General features: G+C 46.8%; 1 protein-coding gene across 1 annotated transcript; it reads right to left on the bottom strand.

Moving 5' to 3' along the window:
* Positions 1-6,302: 6,302 nt before the first annotated feature.
* TMEM86A (transmembrane protein 86A) lies at positions 6,303-18,965 on the bottom strand. Its single transcript, XM_009487547.2, has 4 exons — positions 18,926-18,965; positions 15,170-15,177; positions 11,918-12,182; positions 6,303-6,730 (listed from the first exon to the last, which is right to left on the bottom strand). The coding sequence occupies exons 1-4, from the start codon at positions 18,963-18,965 to the stop codon at positions 6,303-6,305; spliced, it is 741 nt and encodes a 246-aa protein (XP_009485822.2).
* Positions 18,966-20,376: the final 1,411 nt, after the last annotated feature.

Below are 20,376 nucleotides of genomic sequence, written 5' to 3'. Positions count from 1 at the left end.
TCACGTCTTTCAGTGCACTCTGCCTGGAATGCGTGGGAGAGGGGCTGGAGCGAGAGGCTCGCATGGGTACAAAACATGGAGATTAGTGTTCAGGACAGACCAGCCAGTCTGCAGCCTCTGCCAGGCAGAACTACTCTTACCCAGTGGCATTTGCTTTTTTGTTCCTTGGGGGATTTTTTTTTTTGGGGGGGGGGGGGGGGGGGGGGGTAATCTAGTTTTTGGAGTTTTATTTAACAAAGTGCCAGGTTCTGGTGGCCTGACCCTGCCGGCATCACAGGCTTGGAGCCAGCGTTCCCAGGTGAATTGGGAGCCAGGCCCGGTCCAGCAGGAGCCTGCACGTGTGTTTGCACCAATTCAGCACTGTCGCCCAATGGGCTTGCTTTGGTTTCTTGCTTTTTATCTGTCAGGAAAAGGTTTCTTTTATTTCCTGATGCTCTCTCTGTCTTTTGACTGATCTGAATTGGTCCAGTCACGCTCCCACTGCAGTCTCGGTGGCTCAGCCCCTGCATCCCTCTTATATAAGACTGGCCTTGTGCTTCAGCCTCACTGTTGAGCTGTCACACCGCTCCAGTAGCTCATCCTACAGCAGCGTAGTGTCACCACAGAAACAATACAAGCCACAGAAGTTTTGCTATTCCCGCCAACTGGCCACCTTTTGTCATTTGTGGTCTATCTAGAGTTGTATATTTTTATTCTTTACAATAACAGCAAAAATAAAATAACATTAAGAAAATTTCCTCCAAACTAAGAAAACTAAAACCCATCAAACATTTTAAAGAAACCATAAAAATTTGCATTGTGTTTGCTTCTGAGTTCATATTTAGATAAGATTTTACTGCAGCTGCTTCAAAATTGTGGTCCATTTCACATGTGCACAGGTCACATTCCTTGGTGTATAATTCCTCGCCTTCATTTGTGTTTGTACAGCAGCTAGTGCTACCAGAACTAAGAGGTTTCTAGCTATGGTCCAGATTTGAAAACAGTGAATAGTGACATTTTTATACTAGTTGAGAACATGGTGATGGTTTAGAGCTGTATTTCTAGATCAGCTTTTGTTCTGGGCCCTAGGACTGGTGGTACAAGCACTTCCTTTGCTACAGAACCTGCTACTTCTTTGATTGAGGTGAAAAGGAAGTAATTAAAGAATGATGAGCCAACCTTATTGATTCCATCAAGGCCTTCCCTCTCCACTGATTTTAAAGCCAGTAAAACTTACAATCACAGAAATTAAACATCCCTTTGCAAGTTGTCCCATGAAACCTAGCTGGCCTTCTGCAGAATGAAGGTTGAACAGAATAACTTCATTTTCTGTTCCAGTCTTTTCAACAGCCACAGCAGACTGTGACAGCACAGTTTTGGCTGGATTATACTTATTCTAGCTAACAGTCAGGGATAAGACCATACTGCAAAATTTGGATGTAAGGTTCACATCTAAAAATTTGGTTGAGGCTTTTAGAAGAACTAAAAACCATTTGCAAACCTGAAATTAGAGTTCAAACTTTTAAGCTAAACCCTCCTCAGAGTTCAAGTGCAGCTGAGCCCATCCTGTTAACCAGTATGAATAAATATTTTGCATTTGCTTTCCATCTGATGCAAATTGAAAAGGCAGTCACACATTCCATGCTTTAAGAGAAGTCCTGCAGATCCCTAAAAGCATTTTTAACACTAAGGTAGGATAATACTTGGGACTTATATAGCACTTTACATCTTCAAAGTGCTGTATGAGCATTAATCCTCACAGCATCCTTGTGAGGTAGGTAAGTGCTAATATCCCCATTTCAGAAATGGGGTGAGGGCCTGGTCCTCTCCTGTTGTAACTTGGCATAGCACTGGCTCTCAAATATTTGTGCCTTTTTACACCAGATGAGGACCTGGCCCCAGAATATTTAAGAACTGACTTACTCAAGGCCACAAAAGGAGCAAGCATGGATAAAAGGCAGGAGAAGTACCCAGGAGGACTTCTGTCATAAGAAGTCGGCAACTTCCCATCCTCTTCCAAGAACGCAGTTATGATGTCTCTGCTTAAAAGAGCCCCTTGTCTGTATCCAGAAACCAAGCAAAGAGAAAGAGGTACCTGTCACTGAGCTTTGCAGTTGCTGTTTGCTTTGATCTGCTTCTTTCAGAACAGCTTCCAAGATTACCATGATAGCAAGCTGAAAACATACAGGTGTTAGTGTCAAACTACAGGACTGGAAAGCTTTGAAAAGCCACTACAAAATTCTGCAAACTTTGTCCTGGGAATTTTATATACTTGTGCAAAAATATATCAATTACCTCCACTGATTACAACAGGAAACCTTCAGCAATCTACTTAAAAGCCATGTTAGAGTAATTCTTAAACCAATCAGTCTTACAGTTGCCTTAGTATGGAGTAAAAAGCCAGGTATTAAGCACGAATACAATTTTCTTGGTAGAGTAGGAGTAAAGCTGTTAAAATCCTCTGGCTTTGTTCTTCTCAACCCGCCATTTCTACACCAGCTTCACCCTGCTGACATCAGTGTGACCGATGACTTACTAGCATTTAAAAACCAGTGGCAATTAGCATTGCTTCTTTGACTTCATTGGGAGTTCTGTGTGAGGAGGATCTATTTACAGAAAGAAATACAAGGCTGAAATAAATGTGCTAGATGTTTTACATGTCCAAATAAGGAGCCAAAGGATCTCCAAGAGGGTGATAACTACAGAAAGGAAAAAGAGCAAAAGTAATCAGACCATGTGTGTAACCTCAAGACGGGAATTGCAGAGAGGTATTTGAATACAGCAGTGTGAAAAGAAAGCCTCTGTACTTAGCAAGCAAAGGCGCTGATACTGCTGGGGCCAGGCACGCTACACCACTGGGGTGCTTCAGTCTCTCTGTAATGTCCCTGGGCCAAAGACTGGGTGTTTCTCAAAGACTGTACTCCTGAAAAGGAGAAGAATGCATCAAACCTCGCAGTTTTACAGTGCAAAGAGACAACAGGAAGGAAGGTCCACAAAGGTAGTACCACAGACAGTCACATCATTCCCACTTCTTGTTTGCTCCCTTTTGAAGTGAAGATTGCCCTCGCTGGGGTTGAGGGAACAGTTTTAATCCCAAGAAAAGCTATTTAACAGACTGTCAGCAACTGCTTAGTGTTTCTCAGGGTTTATGAAACTCAGAATTGTGTCAAATCAGTGTCCACAGCAGCTGGTCTCTTCCCAGCAGGAAAGAGCCTCCAGGAAAATGGTCTCATTCAAGTAGTATGGATTAAAAGGAAGAATGCAGAGCAGGAGAGAGATTCTGAAGATTGAGAGCCTTTGCTGGTGAGCCTCCGAGCCAGCCAGCACTCTCCCTGACTTTGTATGCTGAGGTCTCTGTCTTGTGTTCCTGGGAAGGCTGAAGCCGTTGCAGCACTGGGACGGAGCCAGCGTGGGTGGCCAGGATGCATCCCAGCCAGCCCACTCTAGGTGAGGGGGCAGCGAGGGAAAACAGCCCATTTGGGCTGCACACGTTTCTGCTGTCCCAGCTAGAGCCACCCAGAGACCTCTGCCACCAGAAACTGCACCTCTGATGGCCAGTGGAGAGGAGAGGGCAGGCCTCCTAATAACACTTCAAAGATCCTTTTCTGCAAATATCCAGTGGCTAATGGTGGAGCAGGATAACAAAGCAAGCCATGATGAAAAAGCACGCAGAAAAGCAACTCAGCTATCTTCAGGAAATTGAAGACTACTCATTTCTAGAGGGCAAGAAAGAGATAATCAAAATTCTAACTTTTAAATAAGGGTTATTTTATATCACACACATTTTCCTCAATGCAAAGGGAAGCTCAGGGTGTGGGGGAGGCTACTCCGAAGAACTGCCAGCTAAGGACTGAATGTGCTGGACTGACCCATGACAAGGAGCTGTAAATCAGACTGAAAAGTGCTGTTTGCTGACATGCTGGGAGGACGGTGGGGTTCACCCCAAATGCTTAGATTTCCCCTTAGCTGGGTCAGTCCATTGCAGGAAGAGATTTGCAAACAGCCAAGCTGAGTAACAGCAGGTGACATCCGCACAGAGCTACACTGCAGGGTTCAAGCTGCGGCCAGGAGATAAGCAATGCTGATGAATGGAGATGTTTTACGGCTCTAAATTCCCTTAGCAGTTTACCGGTGTGCCAGTGAATGAATCCTGACAATATTACACAACAGCATTAAAGGGAAGAGATTACATGGGGGCTGTGCTATTTACAATGCTTTCCCTCTCAGTAATGCAGCTGACCTTTCTGATGTCTGTCTGAAAAGCAGCAGATGCCTCCACAGGGTCAGGATGGTTAACCTAGATTTTTGTAATACTGGCTGCATTTGCACCAGTGCAGAAGTTGTGGGGAGGCAACACCTATTCCACACCCAGTCCCACCACACGAGGCTGGGGAGGAGCAGGAGACCCACTTAGCACCTCCAACGCCCAGGGAAAAGCTAGCAGGGTTGGTAGGGTTGCCCCAGCTTCCCCCTGATCCTGCTGTACTCCTCGTAGAGGAATTCCCTCTCTGCCAACTGTGCCAGGGACTCGGTGCCAGGCTTTCGCCTGGAACGATCTGGGCATGCTAGGTATGGAGACCATGATGATTTTCAGCACACAAGGCTGGTCTGGAGGGCTGCCCCTGCTGTTTGCTCTGCCCACGTGAGCGTGTGCAAGGGGCTGTTGGGATGTGCGTGGATTTGAGTTGTGCAGTCTGTTTTGGTTGTCCCTGTTTGGCTGCAGGTTTGAAGAGGTGCAGAAACCCTCAGCAAGCTTCCTTTGCACATCTGAGTGCACTCGAGTCTTAAAACAAGCCATTGGGGGAGCATCTCAGCCCATGGGAGCAGCCCTAGGACGGACAGAAGGAAAAAGCACATTCAAGATAGTTTCAAACAGAAACAGAGCTTGCTGTTAGATATCCCAAATAAGAGGAAAAAATATACATATGATCACAAATAAATTTGAATTAAAAATCAGGGCAACCTCTTCCTATATCTTTTTAAGAGAGTCTGAAGTCAGAAGTAAACTTGCTTCAGCAGATTGGCAAACCAACTGAAGAATCTGCATCAGAATTAAACAGGCTTTCCCAGCCCTGATGGCTCTCACATTCTCACTGCATCCATGTGAGTTCAAGAAGGAAGCAGCAGGCACTTTGAACACAGAGGATGGTGCTTTTCAGGAAGCTCTGCTGAAAAGGGGCGTTCCAAAAACAAGTGGTTTTTGAAAAACAAGTCATCATTTACCACCAGCTGGCAAAACACAACAACAATCTACATCGAAAATCAGGGCCTTGACCATGGAAAATGCTCACATGAAGATTCAAGAGATACTGCAAGCAGCAGTACTGTAAATCTTAATGAGTATATGGAATATTATTTGTTAGGGTACTGGAAAAGAAAGGCATAAAGGTTAGCTTCCTCTCTGCCATACTAAGGACAATTAGGACATACATTAGTTAGACACATGCTCAAAGTCCTGCTGTAAAAATCGAAGTTCCTCACGTGCCCATTACATCTCAGCTATCACTGGTGTCTGCAGACACTGTGTAACTGCGCACGCATGGCAGGGGAGAACGCACTGGCCTGGCTACCTAGATGTCCCTGAAATCCCACCAAACTCCTAGTTCTGCCACACGCAGCAACACTGACAGGCACCTACAGACCTGCCCTGGAGCAGCGATCAGCCGCAATCAAAGCACACAGCACTGCATGTCAGTGCACCTCTTCCTCCGTGCTCTCTGCTTGGTGTTTTGCTTTCATTCGGGTTCTGCCAGGGGCTGCCCCACATGCTGTCATTTACTCCAGAGCTCAGCCCTCACCTGCATATGCTGTTTTTACTCTACCTCCAGGCTTCCTTTCAGCAGAGGCAATAGCTCCAGTTTGTGTACTGACTTTCTAATGCACATAAAGAGACAAACATCGATTAAATTAATTTTCACCCAGGACTTCAGCAGAGATCTGTGCCTGTCTGCCTAGTATTGAAAGCAAGTCTTCCAGCACAGTGCATGGCCAAACCTCCTTTCCATCAGCCCTCCTCTTCCCAGACATCCAGCATCAGTTTCAAGACTAACAAGTAAAATGCAGTAGTACACCACTTCCAAGGACAAAAAGTTGAATGAGTAGCTACTGCAGGGACAGTCTAAGCTTTCTGATGTGGACTCCACGCTGAAGTAAGCTGTATTCAGAGAAAGCCATTGAAAAAAAAAGCCCCAAAGGTAATGCTTCAAAGAAGCAAAATCAACATCACCAATGTGCCTAGAGAAATGGAGATCTCTCTCAGGGGTGAATGCAGCTACAGCACCTGAGATATAACCCACGTTGTTCACAGACTATTGGCACTCCACCTAGCTCCTCTTTCTGAAGTCCTCTTCATCTCTGCTCTCTACAGCTGACAGTGCAATAAGCATTTGGGCTGCATAGTAAGTAGCCATGATGATGAAGCGCGAGTAGGGCACAGGAAAGCAGAACTTGTTAAGTGCAATGGTCAGATCCGACACCATGAACAGCATCGCGCCGATGCAGGCCGAGAGCTTGGTCCATGTCCAGAGGTCGTTGCACAGCTGCATGCCAGCGACCGCTCGCCAGCCCATGAAGCCAATCAAGGCGATGTAGACAGCTACCAGGTAGGTGAATGGGCCTGAGAGGTAGGAGTACAGGAAGGCATAACAGGAACTGGAAACAAGGCCCATCAACAAGCCGGCTTTGAGGTCCAAAGGCTTCATGCCGAAGGCTGAAGAGTACAGGATGTGCGTGATGGCGAACATCAGCAGACCTGGAAAGAAGCATTGACATAGCAAGTGTGACCTTTCACCAGTGACTGGCAGGTAGTAGCATAAGAAAACATGTGGCTATATTGGATTTTAAATATACCACAACAAGCACAGGCTTAGACGTACCTGCAGTGTTACAACCCTTAACGCTTTCAGTGGGAACCACACTGACCACTTGGGAGCATTTGAATATAAAAATCTGTGCCCAGGCAGTCAGCCTTAGCACCAAACTCCTGCCCTAAGGAAAAGCCCCAGTGCATCTACAACTGCAGCCAAGTACAGCTCTGTTGTGATGCAAGCCTTTTTGCTGAGAAGCCAGGTGAACTCAGCTGCTGCAGAAGGAGCAAAGCTTGTTTTTCAGGTGGTTCCTTCTCCCCTGCTTTGGGCAGAAGGGTGGGGGCAAGGCAGACCAAAGATCATCCCCTCTAACTATCCAAAGTTTTGCTCATGGGTCATGTGTAGAACAGGAAGGCTGGAATCAGAGCAGTGTAGGAACAGAATGTGAAAAAAGATTCTGATCCCTCCAAACCCAGACACAAAGCCTGACTGTATTTAGCCAGAAACTCAAAGACACTCAGGCACTAAGTCTGGCTTCTACTCCATCTCTGCCCATAGCTAGGAGAAACCTAAGCTGGAAAGAAGCAGCTGGCATATTTCAGGGACTGCACCAATGTGATCTGCCAACAATTTTATGGCTATTTGCAAGATTCAGATGAACCTTAGCTGGAGTCAATCAGTGAAAATAAAATGCCGGCTTCCCTTTGAAGTGCAATACCCCTGAAAAATGCCAGATGTGGGTGTTGGAAGGTACTGCCCATATGTTAGCCACTTGCCACTAACCCATTTGACAAAAAATGTCACAATGTGTTGGTACAGCTGCTGACTACTAGTTGTGCCAATTGTAGATAATGGGCCCCAAATGGAGTCCAGCTCCTCTGGTCCTCTGGTTCCCAGACCCACACACGATGCAGCTGCAGGCTGTCCCGCTTTATCCTGGCAGGGTTATTAGAGTAGCTGGGAGTTTTCATGCAGCTCTAAAGCATGAAATGGAGAAAAACAACCCAGGAAGCTGAGTCCTCCAGCAGGACACTGGTTTACATTTAAAGCATGATGCTGTGGTGTAAAGGGCAGTCACTAAAACCTGCTGCTGGCAGACATTTCTTCATCCTAATACTCCTGTGTTGAGGCAGCTCAAAGAAGGGGCAGTGTCTCCCTGCCTTTGAGGCTGGACCAATGGACTGAGCCCAATTCTGTGAGGTTCAACAAGGCCAAGTGCCGGGTCCTGCATGTCAGTCACAACAACCCCATGCAACGCTACAGGCTTGGGGAAGAGTGGCTCGAAAGCTGCCTGGCCAAAAAGGACCTGGGGGTGTTGGTTGACAGCCGGCTGAACATGAGCCAGCAGTGTGCCCAGGTGGCCAAGAAGGCCAAAGCATCCTGGCTTGTATCAGGAATAATGGGGCCAGCAGGATCACGGAAATGATTGTCCCCCTGCACTGGTGAGGCTGCACCTTGAATACTGTGTCCAGTTTTGGGCCCCTCAATACAAGAAGGACATTGAGGTGCTGGAGCATGTCCAGAGAAGGGCAACAAAGCTGGTGAAGGGTCTGGAGCACAGGCCTTATGAGGAGCGGTTGAGGGAACTGGGGTTGTATAGCCTAGAGGAGAGGAGGCTGAGGGGAGACCTTATTGCTCTCTACAACTACCTGAAAGGAGGTTGTAGTGAGGTGGGTGTTGGTCTCTTCTCCCAAGTAGTTAGCGATAGAACGAGAAGAAATGGGCTCAAGCTGCACCAGGGGAGGTTTAGATTGGATATTAGGAAAAATTTCTTCACAGAAAGAGTAGTCAAGCATTGAAACAGGCTGCCCAGAGAGGTGGTGGAGTCACCATCCCTGGAAGTGTTCAAAAAACATGTAGATATGGCACTTTGGAACACGGTTCAGTGGGCATGGTGGTATTGGGTTGGTGGTTGGACTGATGATCTTAGAGATCCTTTCCAACCTTAATGATTCCTAGTTTTTACTTTCATTAAAAATAATCCAGCCACCAAGCCGGGAAACATGAAATTACTATTCTACCCTTAATTGGTTTAGTGGTGGAGTTGGTAGTGTTAGGTTAATGGTTGGACTGGATGATCTTAAAGGTCTTTTCCAACCTAAACGATTCTATGACCAGATCAGACATCCACTGAAAGCTCAGCCATGGTGGGATGAGAGAGGAACCTGCAGGAAGGAAGGGGCTGGCAGGGATCTGGTCTGCAAGGTGAGGCTGGAGAAAATGGACAGAATGAAGGGGAAGGAAAAGAAGTGCACAGGAGGGCAACGAGAAGCTGATGTTTCGTAGAGTTATTACACGTCATGTGCACAGCACTGAGGAAACCGAGGAGGGACTTAGGACAAGAGCTGTTCATACTGTTATAGTGCAGGAAAAGTTAGACCCCTGGGGGCAGTCAGGAGAAGGTTACTTCACCCTAGCAGTGAGGAGTGTTTTTTCCTTCAATAGCATTGTATGGAGAGTTCTGGGATGGGAAAGGGAAGAATGCGTTGTCCTTTGTGCAGGCAGCTGGCAATAAGGAGGAGGAGGACAGGAGGACAGGATGTGGCAGCCAAGCAGAAGCCCAGGAAGGCAGGAGGAGTTTTGTGATGCGTGGCGAGGCTGGTGACAAACAAGAGTCGGCTCCCACGTTTGCTCATTCAACACCCACAAATCAAGCCAGGAACTGGGGAAACCTGTGACGGCTGCACAGGGAGGGGGATGCATTTCTCTTGCATTTCTCAGCCTTTGGCTCGGCCCTCCCAACCACATCAGGCAGATCAGCCCTTCTCCTCTCTGTCCAGTTCCTTCCCCCTCCCTGCCCCTGGAGTCTCCTCTCAGGCTGGCAATAAGTCCTTTGTGTTAGTCCCTCTCTTCACCGAATGCATAAATTGTTTCAAAGTGCCTGCTAGCAAGGGAGGTGGATGTTAACACTGTAAAGTATCTTCTACATGCAGTAAGATACTAGTCAGAAAATAGCGTGTTATTCGTAGACTGAAACAGCAAAAATGAAACAAAGTCAAGTGTGCCAGGAGTAGGTTCCCAGGCTCTCACTTCCCTGTAAAGTAATGAACAAATGTCCTTTTATAAACTCATTGTCTCAAAAGCTATTCAAATTAGCCCAGTTCCCAACCCTTTTTTCTTCAGCCTGAAAACTGTAGAAATTGAACAGACAGTACATTTTTACCTAGCATTTCCTCTTATTCTCCTGAAATTTCAAATTCCCACAAACGAGGATGTCAAAAGGTTGAATATTGTCAGTTGTCAATAACAGCAGCCTACTGAGTTTTAAATAGGAAAAAATACATTTTGCAGGAGATGTGAAGCATGGAGTGGGGTGGTGCGTTTTATTTGCTGACAACTGAAACACAAACGTTAACGCTTCACTACGGAAGATAGTAGCTCGGTTTAGCATGGACTGAGGCAGGCAGGAGACAGCCAGGATGAAGGCTGAGATTTTCAAAATGCTCCAAGAGAGCTCTTCTTCTCTTGAAGAAGAATAATGTGTCTAAACCCACAAAGCAACACTTCTCAGTTGTGAGACTAGGGTCGAAAATCCAATTTATTTGCAGATTAAAACACATTAGCCAGATACCGAATTGCTGTTTGGTTGACCTTCCTCTAACACTAAATTGGAGAGGCAGCTCTGAGATATGCCAGGTACATGGGAATGGAGGGGCTCAGAACAGTCCATGTACAAAAACGGTCATGGTGGGAATCAGGCCTTGAATATTTTCCAAGCCGCAGCTCAAGGAGCAACTCCAGGAGGCAAAAATGAAGGACAAGCAGTTGGGCTGAGACAACCAGCGCTGAGCCAGGTACCCCTGTTAGGAGGAGGCCCGTTGGTGGGAACGCCAATACTCAGCACAGAGGGGATGCCACGCCAGGAGGAGGCCAGAGCTCCTCAGCAACATGCCCAAGGTTCAGCCAGATAGATCCAATCCTCAGCGCCTAATCGGAACCCCACCAAAATCAGTAAAAATTTTTACATGAACAGTTAATGAGATTGGGATAAGCCCTTGGGAAGCAGGATTAAAACCAGATTCAGAGCATTTGGCCTTTCATATCTGGCATTTCACACACTTCCCTCTCATAAAGAAAGATCCTGTGGGAATCCCAGAATAAAACTAAATACTGACCTCATGAGAAGGGGCAAAAATAAGCCTTTGACTTTCAGAGCTGACAACAGCACAAGTCAGAAAAGTTCCCTCGTCTCATCACATTTTCCAGTGGGACAATCACAGCAGCCAGTTAATGGTGGATTTTACATGAGATCCGTGTGCTGGTTAAATTAACTTCAGAAACCCCACCAGTCATTTTAGTGAAGGTCTCAGCTGCTGCTGATCTCTTGTGACAGTCCAAGGCCAAGGGAGAGTGTTGCTGCAGGCAGGTTCAACATGGCTTGAAACAATTAATCTAAATCATTATATTCTAGTCTGCAAACTAGCAAAATAAAACAAGTTTGTTTTGCCAAGATGCGGATCTTTCTGTACAGAAGACAGGCCATTGTGGTAAGGTTTGTCCTTGATTCCCCATCACTTACATGTCATGCAAAACAGACATGTCTTATACAAGAGGTTGCATGATTCATACTGATGAACCTGCAAGTAGGACAAGATTTCTGATGCTTTGGTTTCTAGCATCCACTTAAACACCTCCCCCAGACTACGGGCTTGTCTATCAAAACATAAGGGTCCCCTCCACCTGTTCTCCACTGAGGACCTTTGCACCATGTGTCCTATTTCTGATCCTTGTAGCAAAGGACTGACAGATCCCCCTGCAGAGACAGGAGGTAGATACTTCCCATAGCTTCATGGGAGCTGCCAAGTGCCATGAGCATTTCCTTCTCTTCCCCAGGGATTCTGCCCATGCCAACTTCCCAGCTCCAGTCAGCTGAGATGCTGTGAGCATGTGCCAAGGTACCAAACCTGCCCCCATTACCTCTCTGACCTCAGGAGAAGCTCAAGAGAATGATTCATCCATGGTGTGACTCCTCTAACCATGATGGATTTTAGTCAAGGGATGAGGGCTTCCCACTGCCTGGGGCTTAAGCTGTACATGACTAAACAAAACATGTGGCCCAGCAACTCATTACTAAATAAAGAGGGTAACAGCTGGACACTGTGGCATCCCTTTAGGACTGACACCGCACTCACCATGAATGAAGTAGCCCTGCTCCTGCCAGATGAGAAAGGCGTCTCCCACTGCTGAGAATATGAGTCCTGCTAGGATGCGGCTGGCGCTCCGGTGTGACACTAAGAAGTTAATTCCATGAGCCAGAAGGAAAACCCACAGGCAGAAGATGGGCAGACATTTGATGAGGGCACTGAACCAGGAGGGGCTGGAAGTTGGCAGCCAGAGGACGAAATAGACACAAGTGGCTTTAAAGAAGGGCACCAGCTTGGGGCCTTCACTTTTCACCTAAAAGAAACAAACATTAAAAAAAGAGAAATTAATATGATCATCAGAAGCATCAGTGGAATAAACTGCATAACAGAACTGTCTCCTTCCTTTTGAAAGCTGCTCTTTCATGTATACTGTCAGCTAGCAGCATTTCTACCCTGAGAAAGGCTGGTTGAACTTGACCATGATCCTCAGCCTAGACCTCTGTGACCCCCACTGCTGAAAACACTTCTTGGCTGGCAGGATGGGTTTTGGATGGTGGAGATGGAGGAATTTTTAGACACCTTTTTTCTTTATGTGTTCTACTGAAAACATTTAGGCCATCAGTCTAATTCCTCTCGGTGGTCCTTGCCACCTTGCGTTTAGACTTTTTACACCTTTTACTTTACACCTTTTACACACCTCCTTTCCTGTAGCTGCAAAAATACTGCACTCCCCAGGAATATCCCAGCAGCACACAAGCCAATAAAAGTGCAAATCTTCCCTCCCGTTTTGGTGAATCCTCTTAGCCAGTTGCAGATCACCCTGAGGATACAACCTCTCTTCTAACCCATTCTCTCTGCTGCCCTGTAGCCTCATGCCTGGAGCTTGCTGTTGGAATCACCACATGATTTCAAAACCCATCACATCAACCTTCCAGGTGAGCATGTCACTTCCTCGGCTGACTAATATTGACATCAGTCACATGTTGCTTTCTTCTAGCATTACACTAATAATATACTGCACATATTGCAGGAAACATTTTGACTCAGGGCTCTGTTGCATAAATCCAGACGCAAAAATGAAGCATGAGCACTAGGCTACTCATAACAAAGCCACAGCAGAGGCAGGGCGCATAGCTACACGTTCCACAGGCTGGGTCTGCTCTTACCATACACTTAGCTGAGACCACTCTGGACAGTGATAAGATACGCACTGTGTTCACCTGCCCTCCTGTGCCATTTCTGCATTTTAATGCAGGTGTGAAAAACCCCACATGAGAAAAAAAAGCTATGATTTTATTTTCTCCTGGAGTGTAGGCAAGGGCCAAAACAAGGAGCAAAGGAAGAGACTGTGATTGCCTCATGTGCCTGCACTGTTGATGAGCTATGTCCTGGGATCTTTTAGGAGGCTTGTTTCCTCCTGCAGCTCAGGTAGTGCAACCTCCAGAGCTCCCCCACAAGCAGGGGTTCACTCCCATCTTCTAATCTCTTTGGTCAAGCAAGATTTAGTTGCTTAGTATCACAACAACTTCCCACTTCTCGTGGCCAAAGCACTCAGAGGCCTCATGCACTGGAGGAGGACACAGGGGAAAATTTAGAGGCATCAGAGCTGGGTTCACACTGCAAAGTCCATCAAAATCTGAACATCCATGTGTGACACTCTGGGTTTGCTTATCTCATGCAAGGAGCCCATGCTCCAAAAAACTGCAAAAGAAAAATTGGTCTTTTTTTCCAAATCACTTGACCCTATTTCTGCTTCCTGTATCATGGGACATTGCTATGACACGAAACCAGTGTCCATTTTCTTTAGATGCAACGTGCCTTGCTGCAGATACCTAGAATGGCTGAAGGCTGCACAGCAAATATCTCTGTGCTTACAGTGATCATTTAATAAAGCCTAAACTCATCAAAATTCAGGAGCTTTTACAGGCAGAAGCAAAGGGAATCAGGTGAAGCTGGAAGACAGAGGCAGAGGCAGTGGAGGGCATCTTCACATGCAGTATCTAAAAATGGAATGCAATCTCTGAAGCAGCAAGACCATAAATAAAGGGCATCCCAAGAAGACAGTGCTTTCAAAATTGTTCTCACATCTGATGGGAAGTTCCTCGGCATATCAGCAGTTTCTTAGCAGTAAGGTATTTCATTATTCCTGTATACATTATTCATAGGCTATTGCCAACACAATTTTTAAACACTCCATTAAACAACCAGGCTACACCATTCACTCACAAAAGGACATCAGCAAGCCATTAACTTTCTTGTATTACATGCGGAGCCCACCGTGAGTTCTCCACTTAGGTTGTCTAAATTAATCACCATTTACCACCTCTTGTCTACATTCCTTGGGAGAATTCTGGCAGCAAATAACAAATGAACTTGAAATAAAAGTCATAAAAGCCCACGTAGTCTCACAGCACTGGGGATGCCTGGGAACCAGAAGTATCACAGGGGGAAGAGTGGAGCCAAGCTTCCTCCTCTTTCAGACCCAGCACCTTGCCCTTCTGAGGTGACACATGAGGCTCAGACTATCTCCAACCACCTCCCAAGCCGGTGCCTGCCTCCAGCTCTGCCACCTCCCCTTCTGTGACTCTTTTTTTATTAAAAATGTAGTTGATCGCATTCATCCTCTCACAGTCGCAGGCAACAGATGACAGCGCTTCTGGCAGTGTTTCCTCCTCTCCCCCACTAGTTGTGGAGGATCCCCATCACGCCGTAACGAGCCTGAGATCTTCAGCATGGAAAACTAACAACCTCCAGAGCTACACAGTGCAAAAGAATTTGCAGCATCAGCAGTGCTCCAGGTCCCTGTAACAGTCTCAGCTAAGGTAGGCAGTTTTGTACCTCTGAAGACAAAAGTTTATTCTGAAAGATATAGTTCAAGTTCAGCCTTGTTTGCAACACATCACAGAGGCACTGTTAGAAGCATACAGGAGAGTATTTGGGTTAACAGACACAGGAAGTTTCATTTTAATACCCCATATTAAAAGAAAAACACCTGCTAGGAGCAGTTACCATTACAGTCACAGCTTGCCCTCCCCTGTGTGCATGCATGATGAGGCAGGTTTTAATTACACTTGTCATTTTCCCCAGGAACCTTGCCTTACTGAATATAAGATATGCACTTCTGCAGAAAGATGACGTTTGCTTGGTAAACTTAAAATTACCATTTCCTACTATTTGAATGTGAATTTCCCAAGCCCAGCCAGTATTATTTTAAAATAATGGTTTATATTATTTCCATCCTAATAACAATTAAGGAATTTTTCAGACATAAGGGGTCAGATTCCAGTCTCAGTTACTCACCCATAACCCTGGAATTTACAGTGTTATGGAGTCCTCATACAAGAATAACCTCGTATATCTAGAAGGGCTACAAGCTTCCCATTAACACTTTACTCCTTTACACTTTTTCTACAAGTAAACTTCAAATGAGTTATTTCCAACCATGTGCTTGCAAATTACTGAATGCTGCAGCTCAGTGGAGCCCCTGTGCTGGCTGTGACCAAAATGAGTGCCCCACAAGGGACACCGCTTGCTGAGACAGAGGTACCCGTACAGCTGAGAGCTGGGCAGCACATCCTGCTGGGATGGTGTGGCACTGGAAATACTTGGGAGAAGTCTCCCAAAAAAACCTGAGGCAGCCAGAGGGTGAGGCTGGGAGACTGCCCTCTGTTTGGAAATGTGACTGAGGCTTGGGAAGAGGTGATGGGGCAACTTGCCACCTGGATGACAAGTCAAGGCTGGTACTGGGAAACCATGTACCAACATGAGTGGAGGCTGTGGCTTGAGGAAAGCCAAGCACATAATCCATGACTGGACTTGCCTGTACCGCAGGGAAGGGAACATTATTTCTTGGCTGCATGGATAAATTGCATCAAACCATCCATCTCCTTTGCACCTGTGTCTCAGAGGGAATGTGAGATGGGGCTGTGCCATGGTGTTGGAAAAGGAAGCACTTGATGCAGGTGACAAGGTCCTTTTTGCTAATGTGGTTGTCATGACTTTAAGCTGGGTTTTGCCATTTTATTACAAGTTCTATTACATTTTTCTTCCCACTTCTTCGTCCACTGCTGATTTAGTCTGGGCTGAAATGCAGTACGGAAAACATCTTGAATACAATGACAAATATTTCCAAGTTTTGATTTTCTAAACCGAGCATAATTTAGGGCATTTTCTCAATTGCTATGACTACTAAGTTACTTAGAGTCTTTAAAAATTAGTTCAAATTGCTGTAAAGCCACTATCTCTGTATTTGTGGAAGTAAAGTGAAAGTATCGTTTATTAAATTATCTGTATCCAACCAAATCCAATGAAACCCTCCAAGACTTAGGCAGAGTAGGAGGAAGTTGTGTCCTGGCTCTCACCAAGAGATTTTGGACCAGATGATCTCCAGAGGTCCCCTCCAACCTCAAACCATTCTGTGATTCTGTGATCTTCAAACAGAACATGGTATTGGCACATGCAGCCCTCTGGAGGCTCAGGGCTTGGATAGCCACCTCCCTGCTAGGGATTCATAAGTTTACAGTATCCCTTCTTGTTTTGCCTGTTCTCATTCTGCTCCAGTTTGAAATATTGCTCATTTTCTTGTTGCTGCTGTTCAACAATGACAGACGACCCTATCACCCAAGTATTCCAACCATGCTGTGATTTGATACTGGTGTAAGACGTCTTGAGACGTTAGGCCAGCCAATGAAGAAACACAGTTACAGGAGAAGTGGCAGACCTGAAGGAGTAACTCTGGGTAGTAAGGACTGACAAAAAGTTTCCAATGTGCCAAATACAAGGTGTAGCACACAAAGATGACCAAAAGCTTCATACAACAGCTCCTAAGCTATATCCACAAATTAGTTATTGGTGACTTGCAAAGAGCCCAGGGGTCCCTGCTGGATGATCTCTTCTTGCGCCTCCCCGCTATGTAGCACTAGGAGATGTTCACGATTCACATCTGTATAAACCAATATTCACTACGGGGTATGACCTGGGGAACATCTATGCTGCTCCTCAGCAGAACAGACAGCCTGTTCTGAGTACTGCAGGCACATAACCAAGCCAAAAAATTTATAGCTAGCTCCTCTACTCCAGAATAAGCTGCATCCACGGAGGAACAGCTACATTTGTAAGCCAGTGCCATGATTAACATTTTGGAGCCAGTTGTCTGTATCTACAACACAAGCTGGATGAAGAAAATCCAGCTGCCACATAGAGGGAGACATCTTGCTCCTGAGGTATAGAAGAACGTCAGAAGCTTGTTGCTTTGAAATGCTAAGTCAGACAGAGTTCACTGTTCCTAAGCCTCGCACTGGTCCCAGGAAACAACATTGAGTATCAAATAATGCTCTTCTCTCCACAAGTCCCCTAAATGAGCCTGCACAGAAAATGAGTATACAGCCTCTTCCAGACACCAGCTGTGTGCCAACCTGCTGTGGAGATATGGCTCACACCCACTGGGCTGTAAAATGCTGCTTTCCAGGAAAAGTTTTTTTAAAATAATACCCCAGCTATTCCACCGAGCAACACTTGAGCATGACTGTGCGCACTAGCCAAAAAAAGCTGGGCTGTTGTCCTCCACCCATCCCTCCTGGCGGCCTTGGCTGGCCAAGTACCATTTTGCATATCCACGGCTGAGCTCTTCCTCCTGACTTGTGGCATCCTGCATGGTGGATCCTGCCTTGGTTCTGCCCTCTGTGACAATAGCTCTTACTCCCAGTTGTGCGCCACTAAATATTTATGCGGCTTTGTTGCCATGCATTATGCTGCCATTGCAAGCCCATCAATTCTCACTCCCCAGAATATGTGGCTCTTTGCAAGGCACTGACAATCCTCTCTGCAGTCTGAGTCATAGAGGGAGAGCTGCTCCAGCCTGAAGATGGACCACAGTTAGGACAAAGTATATATAAATGTGTGCCACAGGCTCCCATCTACGAAGCAATGGGGAACACACACAATTCGCCATCAGGCTGAACCTACAGACAACCCATCTTTGTGCTTAACCAAAATGAGCAGACCATAAAGAGAAGCCCATGTGTGCACAGATCCTAGCCAAAGGCAGCCAATTTTTCCCTGAATTAAGTGACCCATCAGCTTTTGCTGAACCAAGAAGGAACACAGCAGTGCTGGGCAATTCCTGGCCACAAGCCCGCATGAGCTGACTGCAAAGCCGCCATCCTCCTGGGCTTGCTTGCACATTCCCACTTTGGCTCAGATGGTGCAACATCAAGCCTTCTGAATGTGTACACACTGAAACTGATATAAAGGAGGGAATTTTTAGGCAGGGGGGCAGATGTGTGTGTAATAGGGAGGATTCAGCTATTCACTACCCAAATTCACCACTTACATCTTCTCTTTCCCTGGTGGATGCAGGGGCCCTCTCAACAACCAGCCCTGGCATGGTACCTCGCCTGGCCAAAAAACAGAGGCCCCAAGCAGAGGCCCCATCAGCCACTCTGGCCGCTCAGCTCTGCATCCCTCCTGGGCAGCTCGCAGAGGTGAGAGAGGAGGGGACGGATGAGATGTAGGGGGACCAGCCAGCTGGCACTTTTCACTCCATCGGGCTGCTGAAACATTAGGGCTGGCTGGGACAGCCCTAACTGGTACATTGGTGAGTGTAGGTGAGTGTAGGTGAGTGCAAGAGCTTCACCTCCAAGTCTGCTCTCCTGCAGGAGCAAACATGCTCCTGGAGGAGAACCAATTGCCTTTTGTCAAGGAAGGCACTATCTCATACATGCCCCAAGTTGTTCCTGAATAAAATTCTGAGAAAAAGTGCTTGTTTATGGAGGGTGGTGAAGAGTTACTGAACCAGCCAATCAACCTGCCTGAAATACTGTGTTGGTGCAACGTATTTGTGCAAACAACGAATTAATGAGAGGGTTTATGTTTGTGTTGGAGGTGCCACAGTCCAGGCATCCAAGGCAGATGGCTCCTGAACAGGTTCCACATGCTGCAGGAAATTCAGATAAACCCTCCTCCTCTCAAGTGGAGACAAGACTGTAGAGGCTCCATCTAACATGGACATGTAAAATAGCTCATAAATGACCCAGGACAAGATGATACCTGATTTACCTTTGGGAGAATGCGTGTGCTGATAATCTTCTGTCTCCATCGTGCTTATGCCATGCAATGAGTTTTGCCAGGCCTTGTGGTGCTTTATGGCAGCTACTGGCACTCCCCAGCACAACTCAGGGCCTCCATTTCTCCAACAAAGGTAACGCAATGAAATTCGTCTCGTGCTTGGCTGTCCAGCCAGACTTGTTCACAAGTGGTCAAAAAATCACAGTTTTGTCTGACAGCAGAGCCTCCATCGTTCAGCACAAGCCAGAAGTAACAGGGCTCGGCCTGAACACTTCCCACCTGCAAAAGGACCATCCTCCCAGCTCAGCCACATATGGCAGAAGCAGTGGGTCCAAGGCAGCTATTCCGCCCCCAGGGTCTCTTCAACTCCTGCAAACCAGGGCTGGTTTGTTGGCTTCTCTCATCCCTCCCTCTACCCTAGCAGCCTGGGTACTTTCTTCCTTCCCGTGGCTCAATGGCATTACCGCCCAGCTAAGTAAAGTAAGCTCCAGCCGCACTTCCCAGCTTTGCTCCACAACGGACTGACACAGAGTTGAGAGCTAGAAATACTTGAGTTCTTTTTCTTAAGACCAAGCTATGGCTATCTGCCAGAAAAATACAATTAAAAATTTGGCACGGGCCCTCACAGTCCTTGGGTGGTGAACTCGGATATATTGCCGCACAAGTTCTTGGCATCAGAAAAGTCGCCCTTTGGTGAAGGCACAGCGTAGCACGCAGTAGGTGAGGATTAATCAAACTGGCAACTAAAAAGGGCCCCTGTGCAGGTCTGGGCTGCTCCACACACAGCTGCACGCAGAAATGAGAACCGCAACAAAAAGTTTCATTTCCAAACCAAAATCCTGCCCGATGTGCAGTCACATCAACATTCAACCTAATCTCTGGATTAACCATGGAGGGGATGAAAACCTATCAGCACTGAGATTAAAATCTTCCAGACAAGTGTCTTCCCCTCGGATGCAGAAAGAAGTGAGGAAATTTGGAGCAGCAGTTCCCCCGCAGCCGCCTGGCAGCGGGGCAACGTTTGCCTGCACCAGCCACTCCCAGGGGAAACCACCGCTCGGGTCCCTGCAGTGCGGCAGCGCGCCTGGGCACAGCGGGCACGGCATGGCCACTCAGCTGAGCGGCAGCAGGCGAGCGTCAAGAACGGGATGTTTTGTACCGAGCCAGCTGGGGAGCACGTGAGCAAGGCTCATCGTGTCGCAGGAGTGCCAGCAATGTGAGATCGCAGACGTGGCTGTTGCAAAGGTCTCTTCATGATGTTTGCTCTCCAAGTGTGATTTCTCTGCCACAGACTGCTGTCTATCCCTAGCCGTAGGCACTGCTCCAGATAAGTCTGTGCTACCCAGTGCTTTACCTTAGCCATGCTGTGATCTACCACCAAACCCCTTATCGTCTGTTGTACAGGAGTAAACTTCTGAAGGGGATTGTCTTGGATAGGTTTT

The sequence above is a fragment of the Pelecanus crispus genome, chromosome 6 (assembly GCF_030463565.1).
Source record: "Pelecanus crispus isolate bPelCri1 chromosome 6, bPelCri1.pri, whole genome shotgun sequence".
NCBI classification, from domain to species: domain Eukaryota; kingdom Metazoa; phylum Chordata; class Aves; order Pelecaniformes; family Pelecanidae; genus Pelecanus; species Pelecanus crispus.
This window is presented reverse-complemented; position numbering and strand designations above follow the sequence as displayed.

What these genes read in the sequence shown, in the direction of transcription:
- TMEM86A (XM_009487547.2), bottom strand. Translation starts at nt 18,965, where the DNA reads ATGGAGACAGAAGATTATCAGCACACGCATTCTCCCAAAG. An exon ending in GCAGGGCTACTTCATTCATG is followed by an intron (nt 6,731 to 11,917) that starts GTGAGTGCGGTG and finishes GCTTCTTTCCAG; the next exon opens with GTCTGCTGATGTTCGCCATC.